Source organism: Aptenodytes patagonicus, chromosome 5 (assembly GCF_965638725.1).
Source record: "Aptenodytes patagonicus chromosome 5, bAptPat1.pri.cur, whole genome shotgun sequence".
NCBI lineage: Eukaryota > Metazoa > Chordata > Aves > Sphenisciformes > Spheniscidae > Aptenodytes > Aptenodytes patagonicus.
Genome location: NC_134953.1, coordinates 30,206,847 through 30,233,662, shown reverse-complemented (window position 1 = coordinate 30,233,662; position 26,816 = coordinate 30,206,847). Strand labels below are relative to the sequence as shown.

At 41.5% G+C, this 26,816-nt stretch overlaps 1 protein-coding gene across 3 annotated transcripts in view; it reads left to right on the top strand.

Moving 5' to 3' along the window:
* Positions 1-313: 313 nt before the first annotated feature.
* Positions 314-26,816, top strand: part of C5H10orf90 (chromosome 5 C10orf90 homolog) — a 70,847-nt gene continuing 44,344 nt past the window's right edge. The window contains exons 1-2 of one of the 3 annotated variants that reach the window (XM_076339218.1): positions 363-517; positions 21,099-21,142. In XM_076339218.1, coding sequence (XP_076195333.1) covers positions 435-517; positions 21,099-21,142 — 127 coding nt within the window. In that variant the 5' untranslated portion in view covers positions 363-434. Of the gene's footprint in view, positions 518-21,098; positions 21,143-26,816 lie in introns of those variants that run through there. The other 2 variants (XM_076339217.1, XM_076339219.1) reach the window with 2 other exon arrangements.

Here is a 26,816-nt window from a genome sequence, read left to right as displayed (position 1 = left end):
CTGCCTGCCTAAGGTTGGGAACGCACAACTGAGTTTCTATTCTGGCTGTAAAACCTGCATTTAGGGACACAAATTTTAACCAATCAGACTAAATAAATCAGCAGGCCCAGGTTTTATCATCACAGATAACACTCATTAATCCAGCAAGCTTTTCCCGAAGACAAAAGACAAAATGAATTGCTTCATTGGAGTTGCCTGAGCAGCATGCTAATGCGGGGAGGTGGAAGGCATGAATTATTCATGCTCTTGCAGCCTGAGCAGGCAGATCCTGGCTTTTCCTGTTACCATTGCAACAAGTGGCGGCTGGCCCGGCTGCACTCGGGCCATCGCACATCCCCGGAGAGCACCGAAATGCCTTCTGGAGAGGGAAAACCTCCGTGCCTCCGCCGTGCCCGACACAGTCGGGTGGATTTTCAGGTTAAGCCTTATGCAAAATGGACCCGGGAAACACAGCCTTTTGTAACTCAAATGTACTTGACCATAAACTACTCTTCTTGGAAGAAAACAGGTTGCTTCGGTAAGTTTGTGCCACTTTTGACGTTTTCTGAATCTGCTGTAAGCTCTTTTCAGTTTATGGTAACTATAACGTGCAGTGTTTTACCAGTCTTTCTAAAAACAGTCTGCATTCTTTTTGCTTTTAAAATGACTTAAAGAAGCCTAAAAAGGCATGCAATATCTTTATTTTTAACTCTAGAAAATATGTAAACAGTATCTACAGAACTGACACTAAAGTTATGATCAAGCCTTCTTAAATTAGCTTGTATTATTTAAATTTTCAAATCCCTGTAGCACACTACTAAACCAAAATATACTTATGATCCAAGTCTGATTTCTTGCAGCCAAAACTGAGACTAATGTAATTCAGTGTCAAACTGGAGAATCTGAAAGAACATGTGTTACTTTTCGTAAGAAATGTTGGTTCCCTGTTGTAAGTGTAACTTGTGTTGCCCTTTATTCAGCTAAATACATTTCTGATTGGGTTGGGAACAGGAACTGAAACCTGCATAACATTCTTACCATGCACTAACTATTCTGTTGTATCATAAAATAGTTGAAAAGCATTGGTAACTTACACAATTTTTCTAAGGATAGGAAGGAGATACATTTTGTATGTAAAGCATATGGCAGTGATGAACTCAGGCTAGACTTACCACTTCTTTATAAGGTGAAAAGCATCAAATTTATTTGCTTTATTATTCTTTATCAGTATACTTACCTATAATATTTGTTTCAATTGTTTGTCTGATTTTTGTTATTTTCCAGTAGTGATACTATCGGCATTGCCTGAGAACTCTCAGGTAACTCACTACTTGGCACAGTCAAAAAATTGATATAAATAATCAGCTCCCAAGAGCAGATGCCATAGATAGGAGCGTGAATATGAAATGAATCATGAATAAGTTTTGATTGTGGATAACAAGCTCTCCCTCTTTTTATTTGTTTTTTTTTTTAAATTACGTAGTTCAGATTCTGCTGCTTCTACTTTATTTTCTTTGTTTTGATCATAAAAGCATTTCATTTGACATCCAAAAGACAGCCAAATTTTAAATGGATGAAAGTACAGCATAATGATATCTAGTGCTAACAGTAATTAAATGCCCTATGTTTTAAGAAAAAAACAAGAGGTGAAAATAGGGATATGTAAATAACAGGAGATATGCAAACAATGGATGTAATCCTACACTCCTTAATCATGGGAGTAATCCTTATTCATGTAGGTAATCCTGTTGGTGTCAATAGACTCACATCAGTAGGTGCTGTAGCATAAGGCCCATATTTTTCAAGGAGATAACAGTGTTTTACCTGTTTTTTCTATAATGTAATTCTAGCAACACAGTTTTTAGTAATGTGTTTGAAAGTGTTAGTGATAATATTAAATTAGACTTTATCAAATATCTGGTTTGCTTCTAAAAGTATAAAAGAGAAAAATGGAATAATGTATTAAATGTGTCAGTAAGAAGGTACAAACCCCACATTTTATTAGAGATGTGCTTGCAGCGGAATAGCACTACTCACCCTGTTGACTGTATTTGTAGATTACTTTTTGGTATGAGGTATATAAACTTTTCTTATTTTAGGATAGGATGTAACTTTAGCAAAAAATCACTATGACACCTGATGTCTCATAAAGTACATTTGGGTGTCCCTAAAAGTGATGTTAATAAATATTGTTCATCTTTCTGATGGAAATACATGGGTTTTGTGGTAACGTCCTGTGAATATTTTTATTGCTGTTATGGTCTCTGATCTTGCCAAAATAACACCTGCAGTTCTGACTTGGGAAAAACGCATTTGTATAAATGTTGTGGTTGTGTTGCCCTCCTCATCAGCCCAGCTTGGCACTTCTGAGCTTTCCACTCCAAGACCATATAGTGCTGCCCTGTAATCCAGGGTGGGTCTTGGGAGCACCTGTGTGCCCTTCTCCAGGCAGTGCATCTGTTAATGATGGAAAACTAATTACTTAGAAGTTTTTGGTACAATAGGGTTGAGAAGTATAAATAGTCATGAACTGTTCCTGGTGCTCTGCAAGCCATCAACCTGTGTTTGTGCTGGATGCCAGCAGTGGTAGTGTGGATATGAATGTTACTTTATAACCACTGCAGTCATTGCTATGTTAAGATGCTTCCTCTGTGGAAATATTCTCTTCTGTGCACCCTGAAGGGGCCAAAATAAAAATGAAGTAAAAATGCAATGGATGATGGTTCCAGATGGTACACAAGACTTACAGTTAAGTGAAGTTGGTATTAAGTACCTGTTGGCTTTTTGTTCGTTGCACTGAGATATCAAGAATGAACTTTTTATTCTTTACTCAGCTTCAATACACGGCAAAGATTTTAGTGTTTTGTATTTGCAAATGAGATATGCTATATTATTAGCATCTATTTGCACAGAGACATTGTATAGAAACAGTTTAAAGCTGAGGCTAAATGGCTGTTCTGGGCAGTAGAGTGCTGGAGGCAATAAAATGACCAGTGCCAAGAGGCTGGTAGGGCAGACTGGCAGCTGCTGCCAGGGGAGAGTCTGGAGTGACCCTTGGCAGCAGCGCTTCTTTTCGCTTACTCCATGCAGGGTCCCAGTAGGAGCATTAAGTCTCTCCAGGTAAGTCCCTTTCTGTCCCCTGAACCCTGGCAACGGCAGGAGCAACATGATTCCTAATCCTTGGACCAATGCCACAAGCATTGGTTGCACATTAACTTCAACTTTATAACCAGTTTTGAGGGTACTTTTTTCTACATCCGTTCTCTTTTGTTGAATTGTAAAAAAAAATAATCACATGCACTATTTTTGTTCAAGGATCTCCTTGTGGCAATAGGCAGAGGCCAGGTGCCCATTTTAATTTTTACCACCTTTCGTGAGTTTTAGAGATGGCTGCTTATGCAAATTTATTGAAAAGTCTTTAAAATTTGGCCACAAAAAGTGCTTTAGAATGGTTCAGCTCATTTTGTATCAAAAATCATGTGTGTGGCCATTTGGAACAGCCTGGGTTTTCTTCTTTGTGCATACAAACCACGTGCAGTAAGAGGTGTTTTCTGTAATCACTGACATATCATTCTCATGTCTCTTCATTAGAGGATGCCCATGTCTCTTTTCTTCCCACGCAAGACGGAGGGCAGGGGGATGCATAGTCTCCGCTATTTCCCCAGGTTAGAAGCTCTGTGAGAGCAAAGCTATGGGTGTGCATGCTGCCAGTGATGGTAAGAGCAGGTTCTTCATGGTTTGGCAGCATTCCCTCCTTTGTGTAAGATGTATTTTGCTGCTCTTTGGGGTTGGTGACACAAAGGCAGCGCATTGCGGCCTTTGTGCTGTGGCATTGCTACGGTTGATGGACTTTGCTGTATCAACGTGGAAGCGTGCTGAGGTTTCCTACTTAGGGCTTCCATTGCAAAGCTTGTATAAATGGTAGTTAAGCTGGAATGAGATATTTGAAATGATACCGACCTCCAGTTCTAAGCCCAAGTAGTAGACAAAATAAAAGGCAAGTTTTAAAGCACAGGTAGAGGAAATTTCTAGCTGTGATTTTGCAGCTGCCTGGGAGCCTGTGGCAGATAAAGCAGAAAGACTGGAAAAACCAGTGTGTAGCCTGCACAGCGTACAGATTGAGCAAGATCTGGGAGCATGGCCCTGGGAAAGCCAAGCGCTGGCTGAACATCATCCACTTACTTACTTTACTGGTCCTCCAGGTCAGAGCCATGTAGCAAACTTCAGCTAACGTAGCATGATGTGATTGCTGGCTATGGAGCAGAGCCTGGAGCAGATGTGTCCTGTGGTTCGGCGTGTTCTTGTGGTGGGACTTGCCACATTTGTTGTGGGTAGGACCTTGGGGACAGCAGTGCCACATGTGTGACCAGGACCCAGTCCCCAGTGGAAGGGAACCACAAGACACTGTGGATTACTCAGTTTGGTCTTTAACCTTAACAAAAGACTAAACCAACACAACAACCTTAATTATATGCTTTTATTACTAGCTGCCTAGTGGCTTCTAAGTGGAAAAGCTGAGCTGGTATGACTACACATATTAAATAGGACAACTGCACAGGTAAAACTGCAATGCATATGGACTTCTTATAATAAAGGTTTTTACTTGTTCTCCACCTGTTCCTTTGCTGTAAATCCCGTTCTGTGTCTGAGAGCAGCCAGGCCTGGAGGAGCAGGAGTCCTTACCCTCTTTGCAGTCCAGCCCAACCCCAAGCTGATATCTCCCCAGGGCATGTTTCAAGACTGTTGTTTTTTTATACAACATTGCTCTTCTTTCATGTGACGTTTCTGTCTTTGTATCTCTCCAGAGAGGGAGAGGTGAGCAGAGGACCGTCACACTCCAACCCATGTCCCAGGCCCAAACCTGTCTCAGATGACAATCAGTGATGTGCAGCATGCATTAATCACAGTTGTGTGATGGTGTAACACGTCAGTCACACATCCCATGGCATGTAAAATTCATGCATGAAAGATTCATCCTCAAGTTTTGAATTGCATAGTTCTTTGGGAAAGTGCATTTCTTCCTCCTGGTGGGATAATCTGCTCAGGAATTAGCCGAGCTCCTGAGCAGTTTTTGTTTTGCGTGCACCCAGTAGTGACACCTAGTGATATCCAAGGAAGATTTGATTTCTTGAACAGAAGAGCGGGTAGGGGGCAAGAGGAGAGAGCCCCAGACTCTTTTCTGTTTGAATTGCAGATGGTGAAATCATTCTGAGCTACAGAAAGGGAAGTTCTGAATCTGAATGTCAGCCTTAATATATTTAAATGATGATAACTACTGAACTGTCACCTAATGGTTGACAGTAATTACTAACAGGCAGAAAGCAACTGGTTTTACAACCTGCATTTGAAGAAATCTAAGCTGTAAAGTATATTGAGGGTCCATGCCACAGCCTTGTCATGTAGCCACGGCTGACAAATGAAGCATTTCCTCCAGATCTGAATTAGCTATATTAGATGAGTAAAAAACACTGATTGAAAGCCTTTTATTTCACAGCCTTCAAGAACTGACTTGTCTGTAGTATGCGTTGCTGTATTGTGCTGTGAGTGCAATTAGCTGGAAGAGTGTGTTCACTTTCATTCATTAGTTAAGAGTGGTGTCTTTCAAAATGATCTCTAGCATTATGAGCAGTAAATGATGGTATGCTTTCAAAGGTTAAACCATTTGATTTTTTTAGTATAATTTGCTTATGTTCAGAGAAGCTACATTAGGAATATTATTAGACACTGGAGTCTTCCTCTAACTGTTATGGTAACGAACAACTGTTGGAAACTGCTTGATATTTCCATGGTTTGAGGCATCAGTGGCCCCAGAGACAAACATGTTATCTTTCAATCAAGTCTTTAATTGTTTCCTGAGTTCATAAAAGAGTTAATCTATTACTGGCAAGATACTCACTTCAGTTGTGAGTGAATCTTAAAAAACCTTTTCAGTTGCTGTCAAAATCAAGTGATCTGTGTGAATTACTCTGAATAATACTGCGGTGTTTTTCTGTAGCAACCACTTTGTCATTTTTGCTGTTTTCACATTTCCTGGCAACATGTTTCAGAGAGCTTTGTTCTTGCCATGGAATTACAGTTGCAACCCCCTCCTGTGGCACTGTCTGATACCTGACAGTCCACCAGGAGCAAGTGGGAAAATTCAGCATAAACTACTGTTGGGCATATGGTGATGACCACTGTCTATCTTGAGCATGCATAAACTTTCCTCCACTCCCTGTGAAGTATACACAGCCTCTTGCTAAGTGTTGTATCCTGACTTGTTGATGGTATATTACCATTAATAATTAGGGTCCTGCCTAGGGATGTATCACAAACAACTAAAAATACATCTTTGCTGCCTTTATATAAACCTCTCCTGATGATTAAAGACCATCAGTGCAGGCTTTGTAAGGAACAGAGGACGTAATGGTGCAGAACAAACGTACAATAAACAGTGACAAAATTACCTATTGCCAGTTATTCTGGCAGTCCTTTGGAAGATGGAGAATGGAGTCAAGAGAATATAGATAGAATTTCCCTTGTACCTGTAGTATAGCCCAGGATAAACATATGGAAAAAAAAGAAGTGTTTTTAATATCAGAAGACTGAGCAGAAGGTAACGCTAGCTGCAGCCCTCATGGGTGGTGTGGAGCACCTCTTGGATTGTGTTTCAAATCTATCTGTTTGAATCTCATTGATTGTGTTTATTTTTATACTTCTATTGATTTAGACTTCTAGTGTCTCTTAGAGCTGCATACATGTAAAATAAAGTTGGGAGGTCGAGTACACAACAACCAGGCAGGTCGGGGAGATATCTTGCATGGCTTGGCTTGGAAGTCCCCATGGGGAAGCGAGGGAAAGGCAGAGCCCATGGCCGCACGTGGGCAGCTACTCTCTGCAACTCTTCTGCCTACTGTCTCTTCTGAAACCACCAACTGCTGCTTTTCAGATGCTGAGAGGGAGCCCACTCTCCTCTCCATGTCACCAGCGCAGTGTTGATACAGCTCTCCTCACATCCAGCATTTCAGCCATGTAGATGAAACAAATACATTCACAGCTGTCAGACGATTATACGTGTAAATCAGTCCTACCCATAGCTCTTGTGCATAGTGAGGGCTATTTTGGAAATGCATTTAAAATGATTTTTTAAAATTTTTTTTTCAATAATATCAGGCTTTACCAGGCAAAGTTCCCCCACAAAGTCTTACAGAAGGAGGGCACTTTTTTCCTGTGCAGTCAGTTTTTGTTAACAGATCACCTTTAGGCTAAATTATACTGAAAACAAGGTTTGATCAACAACTATGTGGCTGGCTCTCACTTTGCTAAAATTTCGTTCAACCACCTTTTTGCTCATGTGACTGAGTGAATGAAAATGAGATGCCCATTAAATTGAAGGCAGGTGCTCACCTTCATTAATAATATTGTGCAGTATTGCAAAACCAGAAAAGCAGTCTGCAGTGAGGTTCTGTGCTAACCTGCAGATAACAGCACAAAATTTCTCAGCGCAATTTTAAAAAAGGAATTGAAGCAATGTGATTTCATTCTCACTTTCTACATCTAGAATTGGATGTGGATAATACAATGTGCGTTGTCACACTGAGTATGATATACCATAGACTGCATTGTGGATATATCTCTCATACAATCCTTTCCATATAGAATAAAATAGTTGGACAGAGATACAGAACTTCACGGGAGAAAAGAAAAAGCTGCGTACCAGCAGGGACATAACAAATTGTTAACTGCTGCTCCAGTAGATTTAGGAGGGTTGCTATGGTTTCTTTTATAAAAATCTTCCAGCCACAGAAATGACTCTTGCAAACAATGCTGTATGTAGGTGTAAAGAACTGTATCACACATGCAGCACCAGCCCATGTGTACAGGGCCAAGCACACCAGCAAGCGTTCAGCGCTTGGTGGGTGCTGAGCATCCGCCAGTTCAGTCATTCCCTGTCCTCTCCTTGAAATTAAATTGTCATAATGCAAACTGAGAACTGCCTAGGGGTAACAGCCGTTGCTTGGTGAAAAGGCGAGCGCATCACATGGCATTGCTAAAACACATTGCTAAAACACCCCAACTCCTGTTTTCCTGTTGTATCCTCCTCTTTTTATTATCTCATATTTCTGAATTTCTCAATGCTGAAATTTTTAGGGCAAAGGCTGCTTGCTTCAGGTTTTTTTTGTTCTTTCTTTGCTTGCATAGTGCCTTGAACAACAGTTATGACCTAGTTCTATCTTTTAATTGCTATTGCAATATGAATTTTAATTCCAACTAGAGTCCAGATGTATTGAGGATATGGAGCACATGTCAGGGCAGTGCCATTTATCTTACAGGCCAGTGTTTCCCAGCCCTTTGAATTCAGGGAGCCCTTAACCTTTTTGAAAAAAGTCTTAAACCATCATCATGTATTTCACTGTTGTCTGGTGATGGGAAATGGAGATAATAACTGTTAATCTAAATGCTAATATGTATTTTCTCTTACAGCTTAGTTTGTTTTACTGTTCTTTAAGCTTTGACTAAAAATATTAATGGACATAAATGTGAGCCTTGTGCTTGCATTCTCCAGTGCCCAAGTGAACCTGGCCATGGCTACTGACGATTTCTAGGAGCCCATTTCTGCTTATAGATGCTTAATTTTTTTGCTTCTTTTCATGACCATTTTTGGTGACTTATGGACATTGGTGGTAGAAGATGAGTGGGTCATCAAGAACTGTAGGTATTATGCATCTGGTGGAGATCATAACTTGATGAACAAGGTTCATCATGCTCCAAAAGACTACACTTTTTGGAACAATGTAAACTTTGGTCACAAAAAAGATCTTTATTTACTTCTCTGCACTTTAGAAGAAACACTGGCTACACTTACTGCATTTTGAGCATCCCACAGATTTCCTCTATCAGCTGACATTTAGCTGTTTTGCTTAGCTAAGATTTCCCTCTTTTGCTCCACTGAGATGGGTAGTGAAGACAAGTTATCAATATGCCTTCTACTGACTGCTCCAGAAAGGGCTTAATTTTAATCATTCTATGCCTGCAGCTTGTGAAAGACACTGGAATCCTTTGGGATGGGAAAAAAAAGCATATATAAAAACATAATTTGTTTTAGGTTAGTTTAGATCTTGAAATGCTGGGATACACTAGTATTCAATCAGCATAGAAGTTCAATTGTTCATGTTAAGGAAACTGCAAAATGGTGAAAAAATAGCAGTTTCTGATGTACACGTAAGCATGCCCTACCCAAAACATACACATACAAGGTGTGCGTGACCAGAGGAGTTTTTCTTTATATTATACCAGTTGATGTAGAATGCAGAAAAGGAGAGTCAATAATACCCTGGAGAGCCAGAGGAGGAGCAGAAAGCCGAGGACACAGCCTTGCACAAGCACTGGAAATGTGGCTGGGAGGAGAAACCCGGGGAAGGACAGCACATGGGCGTGTTTGGGTTGAGTGCTGGTAAAAAAGCTGGTAAAAGCTGGACCTAGGAGCAGAGCAGCTGGCTAGGCTGTGGCTCCACGGGCTCCTCCATAGGCAGTCAAGGCTTTGCGTCATCTTTGGGAAGGTGCATGGAAGGAGGATCCTTGACTTCATCATTACAGTATCCTCTTTCCCAAAAACTATTTGCCATACCCTGGTGCTTGCTAGCCACTCTGCCAAGCAAAGATTTAATAGCATAACTGCTTCAAATTGTTATCACAGTGATGTATTACAGATATGACGTATAATGCTACTTGTTCTCACAGTAGACATAACGTTACTGCCTTATATTATTACTGATATTTGATGTACAATACAACTATATTTAATTAGCTAACTAAAATGCATTCCTTGCCAAGGATATGGCGAGCAGGAGGGAAAATCACCTTCTTGGAGAAATGCCTCATAGCAGGATGACTAAAAAAAGCAGACAGTACAGTCTGAGAAACAGAAATTTAGTACATTAATCCCCAAGACCCCCCAAAAGCTGTGGAGCCTTGTAGCTGAGATTTCAGAGGACAAATCAGCAATTTAGCTGTAAAATAAATCTCTTTAAAAGGAAACTGTCATGATATCACCTACAAACATTTTAGAACAGCAAATTAATCTAAAGGTTACAAGAAAGATAGCAGAAAGATGCTTCTGTGCTCAAGGGATAAGTACTTTTATGTTTGGGAAAAAGACCTTCTGTTCCTCACCCAAAGGGCTGAAGCCCTGCCTTAAGTGTAAAATTCAGCCATGGCCCAGGGAGTCATCCCTAATACAACCACGCTTATATAGTCTCCTTGATACTCACATTCACAGTGGCAACATGAGATCATTAAATAAGGTTTGATCTTCTTTTTGCATCCTCCATGGAGGCAGGAGACCAAGTTTGTTGGCCAGCAATCTGTGTTGGTCTCTCGACTCCTCTTTATGTGGTTGATGGCAATTTCTATGCTGCCATGCTGCCCAAAGCCAAAAGCTCCCTCGGCAGCGCACAGAGCCTTGCACCAGCAGCTGAGCTATTAGCAATTGCTTTCATGTACTTCTCTCCTGTGGGAAATGTGGGCTGACTTGGTTATTGTACGTGGGAGGAAGATGTGAGAGTGCGAGCCAAACACCACTGCAGGTCCCTTTTCTCTGGCAGGTGGAAAGATAAAAGGGCTTGTAAATGGATCTCTGACCCCTCTCCCATAAAACCAGGGGGTCATTTCTTGCTCAGGGCTCATCAGGAGTCTGTGAGAAGGGCCTCCTCTTGCATAGCCTCTGCTGCTTTCACCCCACGAGGCGGGCATAGGGTGCAAGGGCTGCAATGGGGCAGGACCAGAGCTGCTGCAGCGCCTGGTTGGGGCAAGTCTGTGGCTCCAAAATTGTGTTGTTACCTGCAAACCTTTCCCTGAACAAATGGGACTGCACAGGGCATGCTTGCGGGAAGTGTCCAAGGAAAGAGGGCTGACTGTGGGGTTGATAGCCTTGTGCAGAGTTAAAGAGCTGTTTCAGTGGCTTCTTCCAGGAGCTCGTCCAGCTCAGGGAGCAAAAAGGTCAGAAAGAGCCAGGGGGGAGGAACCTGAGGCATAGCTCAGTGAGCTGCAAGGAAACTTGTGCTACTGTCTGCATTTTACAGGCTGGTAAATGAAGTCCTGTTCCGGGTCTGTGAGAAGCAGCTAAGGAAAGAGTGAGCAAGGGGCGTTTTCTCGTGTGCTGGGACTGCCTTTCCAACCCTTCCAGCCAATAGATGATCACAGCAGGTTACTGTGTAATGACTTAGTCTTAATCATCTATGCTCATTTACTGTCTGAATCTTCAGTGAGCTGCTCTGCCTCTTACTGACATCTGAATTCCACTTTATTACTTTTAATGTTGTTTCTCTTCCCCTTTGTGCTCCTCAGATAGCAACTGTGTTTTAGCTTGTTTTCGGAAACCAGCAATAATATTTCCTGAGATGACTAATTTCTTTAATTTGTTGTTGTTCTGGTGTCTGACACTTCCCACTCGTGCAGAGCTCTCCCTGGACTCGAGAGTCTCTCTGCAGTACATGTATCTTGAACACAGTTTATTTTAATCAGGGCTCCCAGAATTCGGTAATAGTTCAGGCCAATTTCTACAGTAAATCTGAATGCATTTAGCAAAAACATGTGCAGCCAGTGATCAGACGTAATTGCCAACAATTTCACACCCACAGAATCCTTGCTTGACTCTAACATTCCTGGAGCCCCATCTTTCCCATCACCGTTTCAAGCAGGAATCTCACAGTTGCTAGGGGATGGAATTTTTTATGCACTTATATATGAAATATTTTTAGCATGAAGTGGAGAATTACCTATACAGTTTTCTGGCTAATATTTGCTGTATCAAAATGGAAGGACCAAAATGCAGTGAGAAGCAAATCTGTATAGGTCCAGCGGCCAGGTTTGATACAGGTACTATCCAGGCATTCAAAATATTACTTGAATCTGTGTCTGCTGAATTTAACTGGAGCTCTGACAATTACAGGCTGTCACAGGAGACTTCCACTTCTGCTCCTGACTCAATTACCAAGTCTCGTGCTTCTCATAATATTACCATTGCTGTAAATAAAGTCAAGTTCATTCTCCTTTTTCTTTACTATTCTAAGGAAAAAGGAAGTGGCTGACTTCTACCACCAAGCATCGAATTGAGCCCAAGCCTCAGAGGAACTCTTGGTTGAATTTGAATTAAATATTTTTTTCAGCAAATTTGTGGTTATTGATGCACTGACTTAATAAAACAAAGCTTCCCATATTTATTGCCCATTCCCAAATTCTTGCTATAAGAGCACCTACTACCTAAAGGCTAAAAATAACAGATATGCTTCAACAACTTAGGTCCCCTTAAAATTTTACAGACGGGAATCAGTAGTAGACACAGTACTTTAGCATACCACTAGATTATGTTTAGTGCTACTGTACTTTCCATAATGCATTCTGTTCCTTATGCAGCCCAATACTTGTTTTCCTTTTTGCCTATTATTGCATGCTGAAAAGATGTTTACATTAAGCTGTTCATGACTCTTGGTCTTTTTCCTAAGTGATTAGTTGATTGCAGCTCAATAATGTTTGAGTAGTTCAAATTATTTCTTGCACTTCATGTTTGTAGCGATCTGAGTCTGTCTATATACAACTTCTGAATTGTGTCCAATTCTGGTACTCATTAAATATGCATGTGTCAGGCAGGCTCCACTTCCAGTATAAGTGCTTTCCTTCTCTTGCTTCTCTCCTTTTCCAACTGGGGTTGCACAGGCTGATTGCAAGAAGGGGTGTCAGCAGAGGATCATTCCTGGAAGTGCTCTCCTGTTGAAATGAAATTCCTCTAAACCTGGGATTCCCAAACTGTGAAGTGCACACCATAGTGCTACTAGAATATCGTATAGGTTGCTCCCAAATGCCTTCGTAGAAGTACTTAACCAGGCTGCATGAGATAAATGTCTCCATACGGCAGTACCTCAAAAAAATATCCATATCTTGTAGAGGTCCTTGCCGTACCCCTGTGACTCTACCCCTCTTCCAGCTCAGATGAGCTTCCCCTCTGAGACACCCCAATTAGCTGCAAGGCATTCGGGCTGATGCGTGAATAAGTGGGATTGGATTTGACTTCTGGATGTCAAGGGTGGTATCAAGGATTGAGGTATGTGAGAAGTGGTAGAAAGGTTGGGAGATGGGAAATATTTTGGGGTCCTAGGTAGCTGTGTAAGGATTTGATATGGTTTAATAGAGGAAGAAGCAATTGCTGCATGTATGGACAGCAGGCTGTCCCCATACACCGTAAGAAGAATGGGTGGGGAAGACAACCGGCCTGGCTGAATGGAAAGCTCTTGCTGGGACTCAGGAAAAAAAGGAGAGTTTACCACTTGTGGAAGAAGGGGCAGGCAACTCAAGAAGAGTACAGGGATCTCGTTAGGTCGTGCAGAGAGGAAATGAGAAAGGCAAAAGCCCAGCTAGAACGCAATCTGGCCGCTGTCGTTAAAGACAACAAAAAAAGTTTTTACAAATATATTAATGACAAAAAGAAAGCCAAGGAGAATCTCCATCCCTTATTGGATGCAGGGGAGAACATTTTCACCGAGGATGAGGAAAAGGCTGAGGTACTCAATGCCTTCTTTGCCTCAGTCTTTAACAGGAAGACCAGTTATCCTCAGGGTACTCGGCCCCCCGAGCTGGAAGACAGGGACGGTGAGCAGGATGAACCCCCCGTAATCCAAGAGGAAGCAGTCAATGACCTGCTACACCACCTGGACGCTCACAAGTCTATGGGGCCGGATGGGATCCACCCGAGAGTGCTGAGGGAGCTGGTGGAGGAGCTTGCCAAGCCACTCTCCATCATTTATCAGCAGTCCTGGTTAACGGGGGAGGTCCCGGACAACTGGAGGCTTGCCAATGTGACGCCCATCTACAAGAAGGGCCGGAAGGAGGATCCGGGGAACTACAGGCCTGTCAGCCTGACCTCGGTGCCGGGGAAGATTATGGAGTGGTTCATCTTGAGGGCGCTCACAAGGCATGTGCGGGACAACCAGGGGATCCGGCCCAGCCAGCACGGGTTCATGAGAGGCAGGTCCTGCTTGACCAACCTGATCTCCTTCTATGACCAGGGGACCCGCCTAGTGGATGAGGGAAAGGCTGTGGATGTGGTCTACCTGGACTTCAGCAAGGCCTTTGACACCGTCTCCCACAGCATTCTCCTAGAGAAGCTGGCGGCTCACAGCTTAGACAGGTGTACTCTGCGCTGGGTCAAAAACTGGCTGGACGGCCGGGCCCAGAGAGTTGTGGTGAATGGAGTTCAATCCAGTTGGTGGCTGGTCACGAGTGCTGTTCCCCAGGGCTCAGTTTTTGGGCTGGTCTTGTTCAATATCTTTATCCATGATCTGGATGAGGGGATCAAGTGCACCCTCAGTAAGTTTGCAGACGACACCAAGTTGGGTGGGAGTGTTGATCTGCTCGAGGGTAGGAGGGCTCTGCAGAGGGACCTGGACAGGCTGGATCGATGGGCCGAGGCCAACTGTATGAGATTCAACAAGGCCAAGTGCCGGGTCCTGCACTTTAGCCACAACAACCCCATGCAGCGCTACAGGCTTGGGGAAGAGTGGCTGGAAAGCTGCCTGGCGGAAAAGGACCTGGGGGTGTTGGTCGACAGCTGGCTGAACATGAGCCGGCAGTGTGCCCAGGCGGCCAAGAAGGCCAATGGCATCCTGGCCTGTATCAGAAATAGTGTGGCCAGCAGGAGTAGGGAAGTGATCGTCCCCCTGTACTCGGCACTGGTGAGGCCGCACTTCGAATACTGTGTTCAGTTTTGGGCCCCTCACTACAAGAAGGACGTCGAGGTGCTGGAGCATGTCCAGAGAAGGGCAATGAAGCTGGTGAAGGGTCTGGAGAACAAGTCTTATGAGGAGCGGCTGAGGGAACTGGGGTTATTTAGCCTGGAGAAAAGGAGGCTCAGGGGAGACCTTATCATGCTCTACAACTACCTGAAAGGAGGTTGTAGCGAGGTGGGTGTGGGTCTCTTCTCCCAAGTAACAAGTGATAGGACGAGAGGAAATGGCCTCAAGTTGCACCAGGGGAGGTTTAGATTGGACATGAGGAAAAATTTCTTTACTGAAAGAGTGGTGAAACATTGGAACAGGCTGCCCAGGGAAGTGCTTGAGTCCCCATCCCTGGAAGTATTTAAAAGACGTGTAGATGAGGCGCTTAGGGACTTGGTTTAGTGGGCCTGGTGGTGTTGGGTTGACGGTTGGACTCGATGATCTTAGAGGTCTTTTCCAACCTTAATGATTCTATGATTCTATGTCTTGCACTTGTGCACATGTGCCTCTCTGGTACAGAACGTATATCTTTAATCAGTTTAACCAAGGGTGATAACACAATGTTAAGAAACAGGTGGTAGTAGGATGGAAACCCCACGGAAGAAATGTGTTTAGCAAACAAGGGTATATTCTGTGTTACAGGGCTCAGTGCCACCTATGTTGGTTTTACAGCAGCAGAAGGCTGCATTTCTTGATTCTTATTTTTTAATGTATTTTATTAAAGTACTTTTTGTAGTACAAAATGCATGAGCCATCCCTGGTGCAAAGATTACCTTTTAGCAGTCAATTGCCTCCCCTATTCCTTTATGTGCTTTATTTTATCCTGTGAACGCTCTATTGTTTTACCTGGCCCACCCTCCAGCCTGGCTATGGGTTTGTCCTGGGAACTGGAAAAATATACTTTTGAATCGCAGGTCTAGAGTCCATCTCCTGTTTCTTTAGGCCCTTTAATAAGCCATTTACTTATAACTAGAGAAACTAGCTGAGACACCTGACATGAAGGAGTGGGTTTGGGCTGCAGATCCCAGCACCTGGGAAGAAGGTGGGAGTTGAGATATGCCCTTGCATTAGCCCATCAGCTGGTTTGAGCACTGTCCCCTCTGCCTCCTCTCTTTGAATCCTCAAACCTCTTGATTTTCTTGTGTCTGAAGTGTGAGACTTTTCCCATTGGTTCATGGGACCAGGGCACCCCAGGGGACACCCCTGGCTCAGTGCTGAAGCTGGAAAGTGGCCTCTATCATAGTCCCTCTCCTCAGCCATGCACAAGGCGCAGGCTCAGATCAGCCTGAGCAGCCCTACCTAGTAAGTAGGGCTGCAAATTGGGAGAAAGTCTTCAGCACAGCGCCTTGGGTGCAAAACTTAGTCATGGTGGTAAGAGGGGACTCTATGTGCAAGAAGACAACTGCTACGTGAAAGTGAAGCTTCTCCAAAAACTGTATCTCCACATAGATGTCCAACCTCTGCCGTGCACCACCACAGGCTGCACATCCCCATGCCAAAATATACCGAGATCCACAAAATGTCAACAGAAAGAAAATGCTGTATTTGCGTAGAGATTTCACCCAGATTCTGCTGCTTCCTGGTAGGTGCTGCTGAGGAGAAGTGAAGTCTCTGTCTTTGGGCAAACAGTGACATCACTGATGCTTTGTATTAAGAGGGCTCATTAACTCCACAGTGCTGTTTCTGAAGATGAAAACTCTTCTTTTCACAGTGCAGGAGTTTTAACTGTGCCCTGGCTAAAGATTATCTCAACCTGCTATAAATTGAGATGTTTCACTAATTGGTTTCTTGGTTCATTAGCCAAATTGTGTGTATGAGGGAAATGGAAAAAGCTCAGAATGAATTTCCCTTGCAATCCTTAATTTAAATGGTGAATAATAATTTTACATTGAACAAAACATGTTATGTGATTTGCAGTGATGGAGTTAATTTTTTACTTTGGGATCATTTACCACCCTTAAAGCTTTGTGGGAAAATGATCCTCAGTTGTGCCTCATTCTGGCATGGTGTGACACCAGGTAGGAAAGTATAATCATTATAGTATAATGTAATAATCTCAAATTTTATACAGAAACACTTTGCCATGGGCAGTTCCTCCTCATAGCTTTAAGTAGTAAGATAACAGAGACAAACAGCAAAAATCTTTAAAAGTCAGCTTTACTGCAATGAATGCTGTGGCTCTATTTCCGTTACAGCCATGTAAGTAACAAAAATAAGATGTGTTCCTAGTTTACTCTTTCCAATGCAGTGCACTCAGCTAAAAATCAAAGATTAACTCTGAGCAGCTAAAGGGAACAAATTCCACTAATTCATCAAAGTGAATGCTGTAGAATTTAATCTGTTTTATGAATTTTCTACCACTGATTGTTATGGCATGATTGGGGCACGGGAGGTCATTTGTGAGCACTGAATTGCTAGTTGTGTGACAGTAAAAAAAGAAGCTAAAAGAAAGGTTAAATTAAAGAAGCTGCTAGAAGCTATTTTTGTAAGATGAATGTATATTAGCTAAATTAGTGACAGTAAGCCTCCAATTAGCTGAATGTTGATGCAGAATTACAGCTTTATAAGGTAAATACAAGTTTTCTCAAGCCAAAGGGTTGGGTAAGGAAATGTTTAGTCCACAACTGTAATAAGGTTACAGGTAGATGAACATTTTCTGTGTATTGGGGCATGGTGACCTCACTGCTGTTGCTGACAAATCTTTACAATAAATCTGTCATTGCTTTCTAACAGCAATACAGACTATGAAACTTATGACCTTGTTCTCTAGAGTATCCTCCCATAATATGGGATGGGCAAAAGCCTTGAATGTGCTGTTTTGTTTTTCAATAAACAGCTTAGCTTTTATTTTAGAACGGAGATTTCTTCTTCAGCCCAGTGCATCTTGTTTTGGCACAAGTAAGTTTGAAGTGGAACCTCTAAACTTGTTTCTGTTTTGTTAATTTATTGAATTCCTCTGTAAATATACATCAAAGAGAACAGCAGTTATGAACTGCTTTTGTTGTGGTTTTTGCAATTTATACATACTAAAATAATTGAATAACAGAATTATTTGAACAATTTACTCCTTGGAAAGGGTAGAATTTTCTTGCAGATTGTCTTTATGTGAAAGGTGGGTTAATCTCCTAGATGTATCATCTCGCAGTAAAACACTGCAGTTGCTTACATTCATGAATACTTGCAGTATACCATTTAGCTGTGTATAGGAGTTTACTGTCTTTATGGCTTTGAATATAAGCAAAAAAAAAATCTTGTCTGTAAAAAAAAAAACAAAACCAAAACAAACAAACCCCAAACAAACAGAATCCCACCCCAACCCCCCAACACAAACAAACAAAAAAAGCCCCATCCCAAAACCACTTTTGCATTATTTCTTAAGGTCTTATTTTCCTAAATATTTCTAAAGGATGCCCACAGTACCTTTTATAGAGGCCCTGTGATGGGAAAAAATAGCAACACTGGGTCAGAGCAAGGATCCAGTCACATCATTATCCTGATTATGGTCATTTAGGTTCACAATTTAATTACGCGTTGTGCAGAAAAAATATCTTCTAATGTGCGTGTATCTACCCAGCAGTTTCACGTCTCCCCATATGTCTTCCTACACATCTTTTGAAAGCTGTTTGTGATTTTTGTGGATCTCCACCATGTTGCTTCTTTTTTGACTTTTGCTGAAAGTCCCAACTTATTTAGTGTCAGTATTTTGCTGTAATGTTCCCTTTTCTGGGCCATTCTGGGAAAATACTGGTTCTTAGTATACTTCTGCTGGTTCAGGATGGAAATTGAGTTTAAGGAGATTTTGAGGTACTGCTGTGTGTCTTTTGTTTATTTCCCTAGTTTACTGTATATTTTCCTTGGTCCTTGGCTCTGCTCCTTTGTCAGCCTGGTCTTCTGTCATTTCTATGTAATTTATATTGGGGCTTTTTTCATAGTGTCTACTGATTTATTTTAATCCCATCATATTTCTGCGACACCTGTGATATCAATATTCCTTTTTTAAAAATAAGCAGGTATTCTGGATTACTCAGCGCTTCTACACTATGTATTCTTACTCGAACTCACACAGTTAGTATTACTTCGGTTGCTATTTTTATGCTCCATGTATAAATGCAGTCTTCCTTGTCTTGACTGTTCTTTGCAATTATTTTTTTTAACCTGAGATTCTCCCACTCCACTCTGTCTGAAGATACAGAGGCTTTTATAACCAACTTTTCTTCAGCTTTTAGTCAGGGAAAAAAAAACAAGAAAAAAAACCAACTAAGAAAACTCTCAGCTTTAAAAGCATTAACTGTGCTGTTCTATTCTGGTGTAGATGGAGCCAGGCTTTCTTTGCAGGCCTCCTCCAGAGTCCCCAGGGTTTTCCCAGTAAAGCTCTCCTCTTTCCTTCTCTCTGTGCATTTTCCTGCACAGGGACTGCTTTATTGGGATGGGACTATTTTTTTCTGTGAAGATTTTACTTTTTTTCCCTGTGTCCACCTCCATCTTTCCCAGTTTGTCTAACTGACTATCTGAGGAGAGATTGCTCTCCTTCTGAAAGCTGAGTGGTATTTCCAACACATTTAATCAAAGACAAATAGTTATATATGTTGCTTGACCCAGATCACTGGCTGGACACCAGCCCACCTTTTCCTTAATTAATTTTTTCCTAGCTTTGATCCCCACTGCTGTTTATTTTACATTTCCAGCAATCTCTAAGAGACATTTAGCAAAGGCTTTGGATATAAGATGAATTCCAAAATCCATAGCTTTTCCTCATATTGTGTTTTCAAACTGAAATCCTCTTGAAAGGTCACTTGGAGGCTTGAAATACTTGAGCATTTAGATTGTTGTTGATTTTTCTCATGGTGATTGACTAGCCATCAAGCTCATCATGCTCTTCTACTAAAAACAGAATAAGTGGTTACATTTTCTTTTCTTGTAAAGAAAGAGCCCACTGAACTTCTTTGAAACAGCTGCTGGTAGAACGGCATTGTGCACACATGGATATCCACAGAAATGACACGTGGATCAGACCAAATAGTGTAGACCCTACTGTGTAGAGGAGAAACCATTTCATATATGTGCACTGTAGTTAAAGGAAAACACTAATCCATTTCAAAATGTTTATGATGGCTGGTTTATTTTCACAGATCAGCATGGCAGTGTTTGAGTTACGGTAGTTCTATACATCCCCAGTGAGATGCGATGGTGACTTCTTTATTGTCGGTAGCTGGTTTGTATGGGGCTCTTTTTGTTAAGTGAATGGTCCTGGTCATCATGCTAATAACATGGTTTTAGTTGTTGTACAGTTGACTGTGGATGTGTTGTATGGGATAATGTATTTATAGCTGGAGGCTTGGTTTGATATCCTTTCACCAAGTCTGGCTGAAATAAGGATTACTGAGTTCTCATTTCTACAGGCAATCCCAAACAGTGTATAATTTCACAGACTTTTTATGGTAGATTAAAACTGAATTGACAAGTCCTGTGAGGAGCGGCTGAGGGAACTGGGGTTGTTTAGCCTGGAGAAAAGGAGGCTGAGGGGAGACCTCATCGCTCTCTACAACTACCTGAAAGGAGGTTGTAGCCAGGTGGGTGTCGGTCTCTTCTCCCAAGTAACAAGCAATAGGACAAGAGGAAATGGCCTCAAGTTGTGCCAGGGGAGATTTAGATTGGACATGAGGAAAAATTTCTTCCCTGAAAGGGTTGCCAAGCATTGGAACAGGCTGCCCAGGGAAGTGGTTGAGTCACCATCCCTGGAGGTATTTAAAAGACATGTAGATGTGGTGCTTAGGGACATGGTTTAGTGGTGGACTTGGCAGCGCTAGGTTAATCGTTGGACTTGATGATCTTAAAGGTCTTCTCCAACCTAAACGATTCTATGATTCTATAACTCAGGAATGGCTGAAGATGGTTCTTTTATAAAATAAATAAATTAAAAATATATTCCCACCACCATCATATGTGCAAAGATCAAATTGCTTCTAAGACTTTTTTACAAATGTAGAAAAAAAAGTACTGAAGTTTTTGGCTAGATGGTAACTTCTTTCAGCATTGACCTGCCTACATATGAGTTTGAAGCCAGTTTAATTAGTCTTTTTTAAGCAGCATGATGAAGCGTGTAAACTTACATGTGTCATCTCAGTACTGTTTTCTCTTTGAGATCAGTATATCTCTGTTGCTCCACTCCTAGTTCATGGCCTTAAAACACTTTTCCAGTTAGCATCCAGGCTTTAATGGTCCAGCTCTGCATTGACAAAATGCAGAGTATTGAGTTATGGTAGAAAAATATTAATATCATACAGTGATTTTTTTTTTTCTTGGAAGAAGATAGATCATGTAAATGAGGCAATCATTGCTGAGAAGCTAACTTAAATTTTTTCGTTTCTCCAGTACAAAGTGCCAAGCTTTTTTAAGAACATGGAAGACGACAGTAAGTAAGTGCTTTATGGAACTCAGTAGCAAAAATATGATAGCTCTGTGTATCCGTCTTTGAAAAGCTGCAAGTCTGTTTTTTTGAATGAGTGAAAAAGTAAATTGTGTATTATTTCTGCAAGAGGATTATCTTTTATTTATTTAAGGCAATCAGTGTTTATTATAACATGCATTTGGAGAAACAGATTTAAAAAAATCATAATCTCTTGGATTTATGATGGGGTGGTGTGTTTGGTTTTCACCACAATTAAATAAAACCTTATCCTTAAAAAAAGAACTACTAAATATTCTTCAATTCTTGTTAAATGTTCTTCAATTCTGTATAATCCTGTATCATCTTCTATTTGGCAGCCACACAGCAGCTGTTTGCTCACTGTCTTTTGATTAATTCTCTTACTGCTCCAGAGTGTAATATACCTAGTTTGTTTAGAGAAAGGGAATATGTTTCATATTTAAAAATCCCTTTTACTGCAGTTACTGCATCTTTGAAGATTTAATTAGGTCTCAGTCCCTTCCAAATCATGTAAGTCAAAGGTCCCATCTTACTTGTCCCTGAGGTATCATTACAAAAAGTCCCCAGATGGAGTCTAGTTTCTAAGTGATGACTTTAGCATATAGGGGCTAATTACTTCTAATCTTACACATTGATGAGACTGTATTTTATGTCTCTGAGCCACTGAAACTGTAACTGCCAAATTATCCTCTACTGTAATATGCGCGTTATTTCTCCATTAAATGGACTGGCTTCACAAATGACAATCCTTTCCTGCCAGGCTTTTGCATTTTAAACCATAATTATTTCTGGCACATGGTTCCATCCGATGAGCCCTTGTTAATCCATGTTATGATCTCGGATACACTGCTAGTGCCTGGCTGATGTAAGCCAGGAAAGGGTGAGCAGAGCAAAGCAGGGGAGCCGGGAGCCCGAGTCCCAGGGAGACTCGGGCGCTGCTCTCCGGGGCTGCAGCTTGCTGGTTGTGTTTCACTTAGCCCTGCCTTGAACCGCCGGCTTTTTCTTTTTATGAGCAATAACCTCCATCAGATCTTTAAAAGAAATGACTCAACACTTTCACCTTCTGAGAGGGAAAAATTGTATTTGGAAGTCTATAATGCATGAAGGTGTTGGAAGCCTAATCTAGTATAAGCTGCCTTCAGTCAGCCCTCTTAAGCACCGGGGAAGAGAAATGAATATCTAAAAAGCAGCAAATAACTACAATTGCACTCTGATTTCATGGCTATATGTGATAGAGGTCAGTAACATAAAGCTGTTTTTTTCTTCATACAAAGCAGCAGCTGTTATCATAACTTGCTGTAGGCAAAGGTATTGGAAACTCTTCATTCAAGGAAATACTGTATTTTATTACAACATTACTTCATACCATATAGGCTTTCTTCCCTGCTTCTTTCTCTGTTAGTTTTGACCCAGCCCGATGGAGCTAACCTCGGGGTCGGCTCCCCAAAGGAGGAGTTTGTTCCAGGAATCTGAGCGTGAAGTTATAATAATTAGGGTTTAGTATATTCCGACCTTAATCCAGCTCTGTCAATAAATAACCGCTAACTGAAAGTTTTGGTAGAAAAGCGGGGGTTTTGGAAGAATAAATTTTGGAGATGGTGGAAATTTCCCTTGGCTAGTTTCAGGGAAGTCAATAGCACCTTATTGATTTAGCTATTACTTTTTAAAAGCAACAGGGAACTAAGTTGGCAGTGCTGTCTGCAGAAAAAAAAAACACCACCAAAAAGCAAAACAACAACAAAAAAACCAAACCCCCAACCTTGAAAATCCTGGGAAAATCCTAGTGTTATCACTATGGCTACCACAGCCAGAAACACTAACTTATAGCCAAGGTACAGAAACATTTTGTGCTTAGTTTCAGTACCTTATTTAAAAAAAAATAAGGCAACAACCCACCACCTAATTGTGGATTAATAAACTTTCCTTCAATGTTGAATGTAGTATATAAATCTGCATTTATATACCTATCAGCATTAACATTCTGGCCAAGGTGTTAATCCCATTACTCTAGTGCAGTAATACATTTAGAGTAATAAGATGGTCCTAAATCAACATGACGTAGACTAGACTGATCTTCCAAAATAATGCTTTCAGTCTAGGGTATGAGAAGCGTTTTTGCCCTTTTAGTTAGAATAACATGAATGACTTGCTGAAATTTTTGTTTCTTTTTTTTTACATCATAGATTACTTCTATCCCACTAAGCATCCAAATAGTATACTTACTTATGAATGTATTTTCATTTTTTTCTTTTTAAAAGGCAATATCCTGAAAGCCTGTTTTTTGATCTGTTTAAGGAAGCCAAAACCTTTAACCCAAATGAGCATAAGATTAAGCATGCTGTTGTGCCTGCCGTTGCAGGTATCCCTGCAGTGTGTGTCCGTGTGTAACATCAGTATGTGCTATAGGATTGTGGTCACCAGAATATATTAAACAATGTACAAAAGAGTAGCCCTGAAGTTGCCTTTTCTTTCTTACCATTATTTAATCTTAGTCTTTTGAGTGATTAAAGCAGCACATGAATCTTGTGCTAATCCTCTAAAGTTGGCTTCAGTTGGTAGGATTTTAATTTACAGTAAATACTTCTGTTGTAAAAATTGGCCTTTTAGTCTCAACTCTCTTGAATAATGCAGTACTCTATAGAATCAATACCTGTGTATACACATCTGTTTATCATTCTCACTAACGAAATTGCATGTATGTATCATGGGAAACAAAATACAGGATCTCTAAGCTCCAACAGGAGAATAGATGTCCATGGTTTAAAATAAAACATTACTGGCTTGTGACCCTGTTTGCCTCCTTGTGGTGGGGCAGCTGCTGGAGTGCTCTCAGCATGCGTTTATACGTGACCCAGCAAAGGCCAAGCTCTTCTCCATTTTGCCTTTGGACATAAAAGTCACCAAGGTAACTTTTTTGAGTGGATGTAAAAAAATGTCCATCGCAAACCAAAAAAACAAACAGCACAACAGCCAAAACCCCATCCCATCGTAAAAAACATTGGAAGTCAACCAAAGTAACTTCAAGTAGTCCAATAAAGACATTTATCTGAGCCTATCGGCCCAAGAAAATTAGAATACAAAGAAGATGTAGTTGTGCTGTGAGAAAGGGGGAGGGAGGGTATAAGCTACTCAGAGGAGAAGTGAAATTGTTATTTCTGGAAGGAGGGGCAGCACAGTTGGTGGAAATGAAGTACTTCACTGGCCTCTCACAGGTACCTGCAGTGGTTTTGTGGCTGGGAATTTAGCCAGGACACCATCCTAAAATGGGAAAATGTGGGCCCAGCAGCAGAGTGACAGACAAGAGTCTACCCACAGTAATGCATTAGTTACCTGAGGTTACCCCAGGAGTACGGGTGTGGGGTCAAGAAGCATGGGAACCATATTTTCACAAGGTTTCAGAAACCAGGTAGAACTAGTTATTGTGTTTTGCAGATACACATATTAACTGTCAGTTAATGCAACTGGCAGTGAGTAATCCACTGGCACAGTGTATGTGTAAGTCCATTGCAAGGAGGTTGGGTTAATAATTACAACCTGTTCCATAAAATGTTTCCAAGGAATTTTTCTTTGGCGCTTTTGCTTGGGTTAGAAATGGTGAGGGGGGAGAGTCATGTTGCATCATGAGAGAGTTCAGCTGGGAGCTAGCCCAAAATAGAGAGCAGAACAGTTTGCATGAGGACTGTAGCAATGTAGATAGGCTGTAGAGTTTTATGTCTAAATTAAATTTCCAGCTGAAACTGTCCTAAAAGAAAATTCCACCCAAACTTCTCCTTTGCCAAAGCATCCAGGCTTGCACTGGCTCTCTGCACAAGGACGAATCTCCCCCACCCCCAATGCAAAGTTCATTGTTCTTGGCTTCAGACAGATCATCACCTGGTCACGTCCCACCTGAGCATCAGTGTCGCCAGTACAGGGTCATGAGCTCTTAGCATACTCCTTGTTAAGCTTGAAAATGCTCTGTAATGTCCTATAGGTCATTCTGCAGCTTCTAGCTGGAGGATTTAATGGTAGTTAATGTTAGGGATAATACTGATAATGACCAAAGAGGTTTCTGAAAGCACATTCAGCAAAGCCTGTCTCCTGTAACTGGTGGACCTGAAGAGACCTTTGGGATCAATTCTCGTCCCAGAGCACGCAGTGGAAAGACCAAAATTGGGAGGGGCCAGAATTTGGCTGGGGGAGCTGCACTGGATGAAGAGTACGGCTAAATTATTTAATGGCTATGTGTTGGCTCTGGATCAGAAATTGTTGCTGAACAGAACAACTGTAAGACAAACAAAGTAGTGGTGGTAGTCATCCATAACAACTTAATTTTGCCTTCGATAGATGGTTACTTCAGCATTTCGTTATGCCAGCCTGAGCTGTTCAGTTATTACTTCACACAGCATTATTCCAGGTATTCTCTGTAGTAAAATTTGGGTATCCAATGCTGTGTCTATCATAGTAGGCAAATTTAGAAAGGTGACTACTCTGGTAATGATTTGCTATGTGACTTTAAACAGGACAGATGTTGTACATGATTATGTCTAAGGTACAGCAATACTGAGGTCAAGCATTTACGGCATTATTAGATGGGCCTCCAGCACTTAACTTTTCTTTAATCCTCTCAATTTCCATAATCTTAGCATGAGATTTCCGTATTTTCTTAGAGAATGAAAACAAAAACATGACACTGAAAATACAGGCTAAGAAGAAAGAGATTGTTTCATGAGCAGCAGAGCTGACAAAGCCTATGAATTGGTACCCCGAGACCTAAGTCTCACCCTGGTGCTGCTCCCTCCTCCCCGCATCTCCTCACCCATCCCCTCTTCCCTCTGCCCCCCATGCCTCCTCTCTGCTCCCAGGACAAGGAGCAGCACCTGCCACAAGTGGTACGACACTACGGATGTCCTGCCTGGCTTGTAAGCGTGTCCACGGATCAAACAGGGGGGACTCAGTGAACTTCTCTCTGTGGCAGCCTCTTATTTCTACAAAGCCATTGATTTTTGCAGTAAGCTTGTCAGAGATCAGCTATTGACCCTTCTGTCACGTTGGTTGAAACAGCCCACAAGCTCAAAAGCCCCAGGTTGGACAGACAGAAGGATAGGGCATAAATCAAATTCCTTCTGGAAATCAGGCTAAAAATTTGATCCAAGCAGAGACCACAGTGCAAAAGGGTTGTGGGGTTTTTTGTCATTTTTTCTTTAATTGTTTCACTTGCAGTAAATAATAATTAGGAAAAAAGCAAGGCTTCTAAAACACAGGGGCAACTTTCCTGCAAGCATAGTTGTGTCATGCTATCCAGCATGCTTATGCCCAAGAGAACGTGACCCTTTGTGTTTGGCCCTAAGTCAGTCTTAGTGACCTCATCATTAAAATGTATAGGTATGTGAATTACTTTATTCATAGAAGTAGCTCCTAGGGGACAACTATTGTGAAAATAGCTATTCACATATTGAAATATTTTCCAGATTGGTCTTGCATCAAAATGTGTTGGAGGGTGTGTGTATATTTTATGAATGCAACACCATAGAGCAAGGAAGTCTTGCAGCACGTAAAGGAAAATGTGTTTTCTTATCCATCTGTTGCAGCTCTGATGTTGCTGAATGCAATAATTTGGGATCTGAGCTTTTAGTTTTGCACAAGAAATGGAATATACAAACAATCATGAGTTTTGGGTTGTT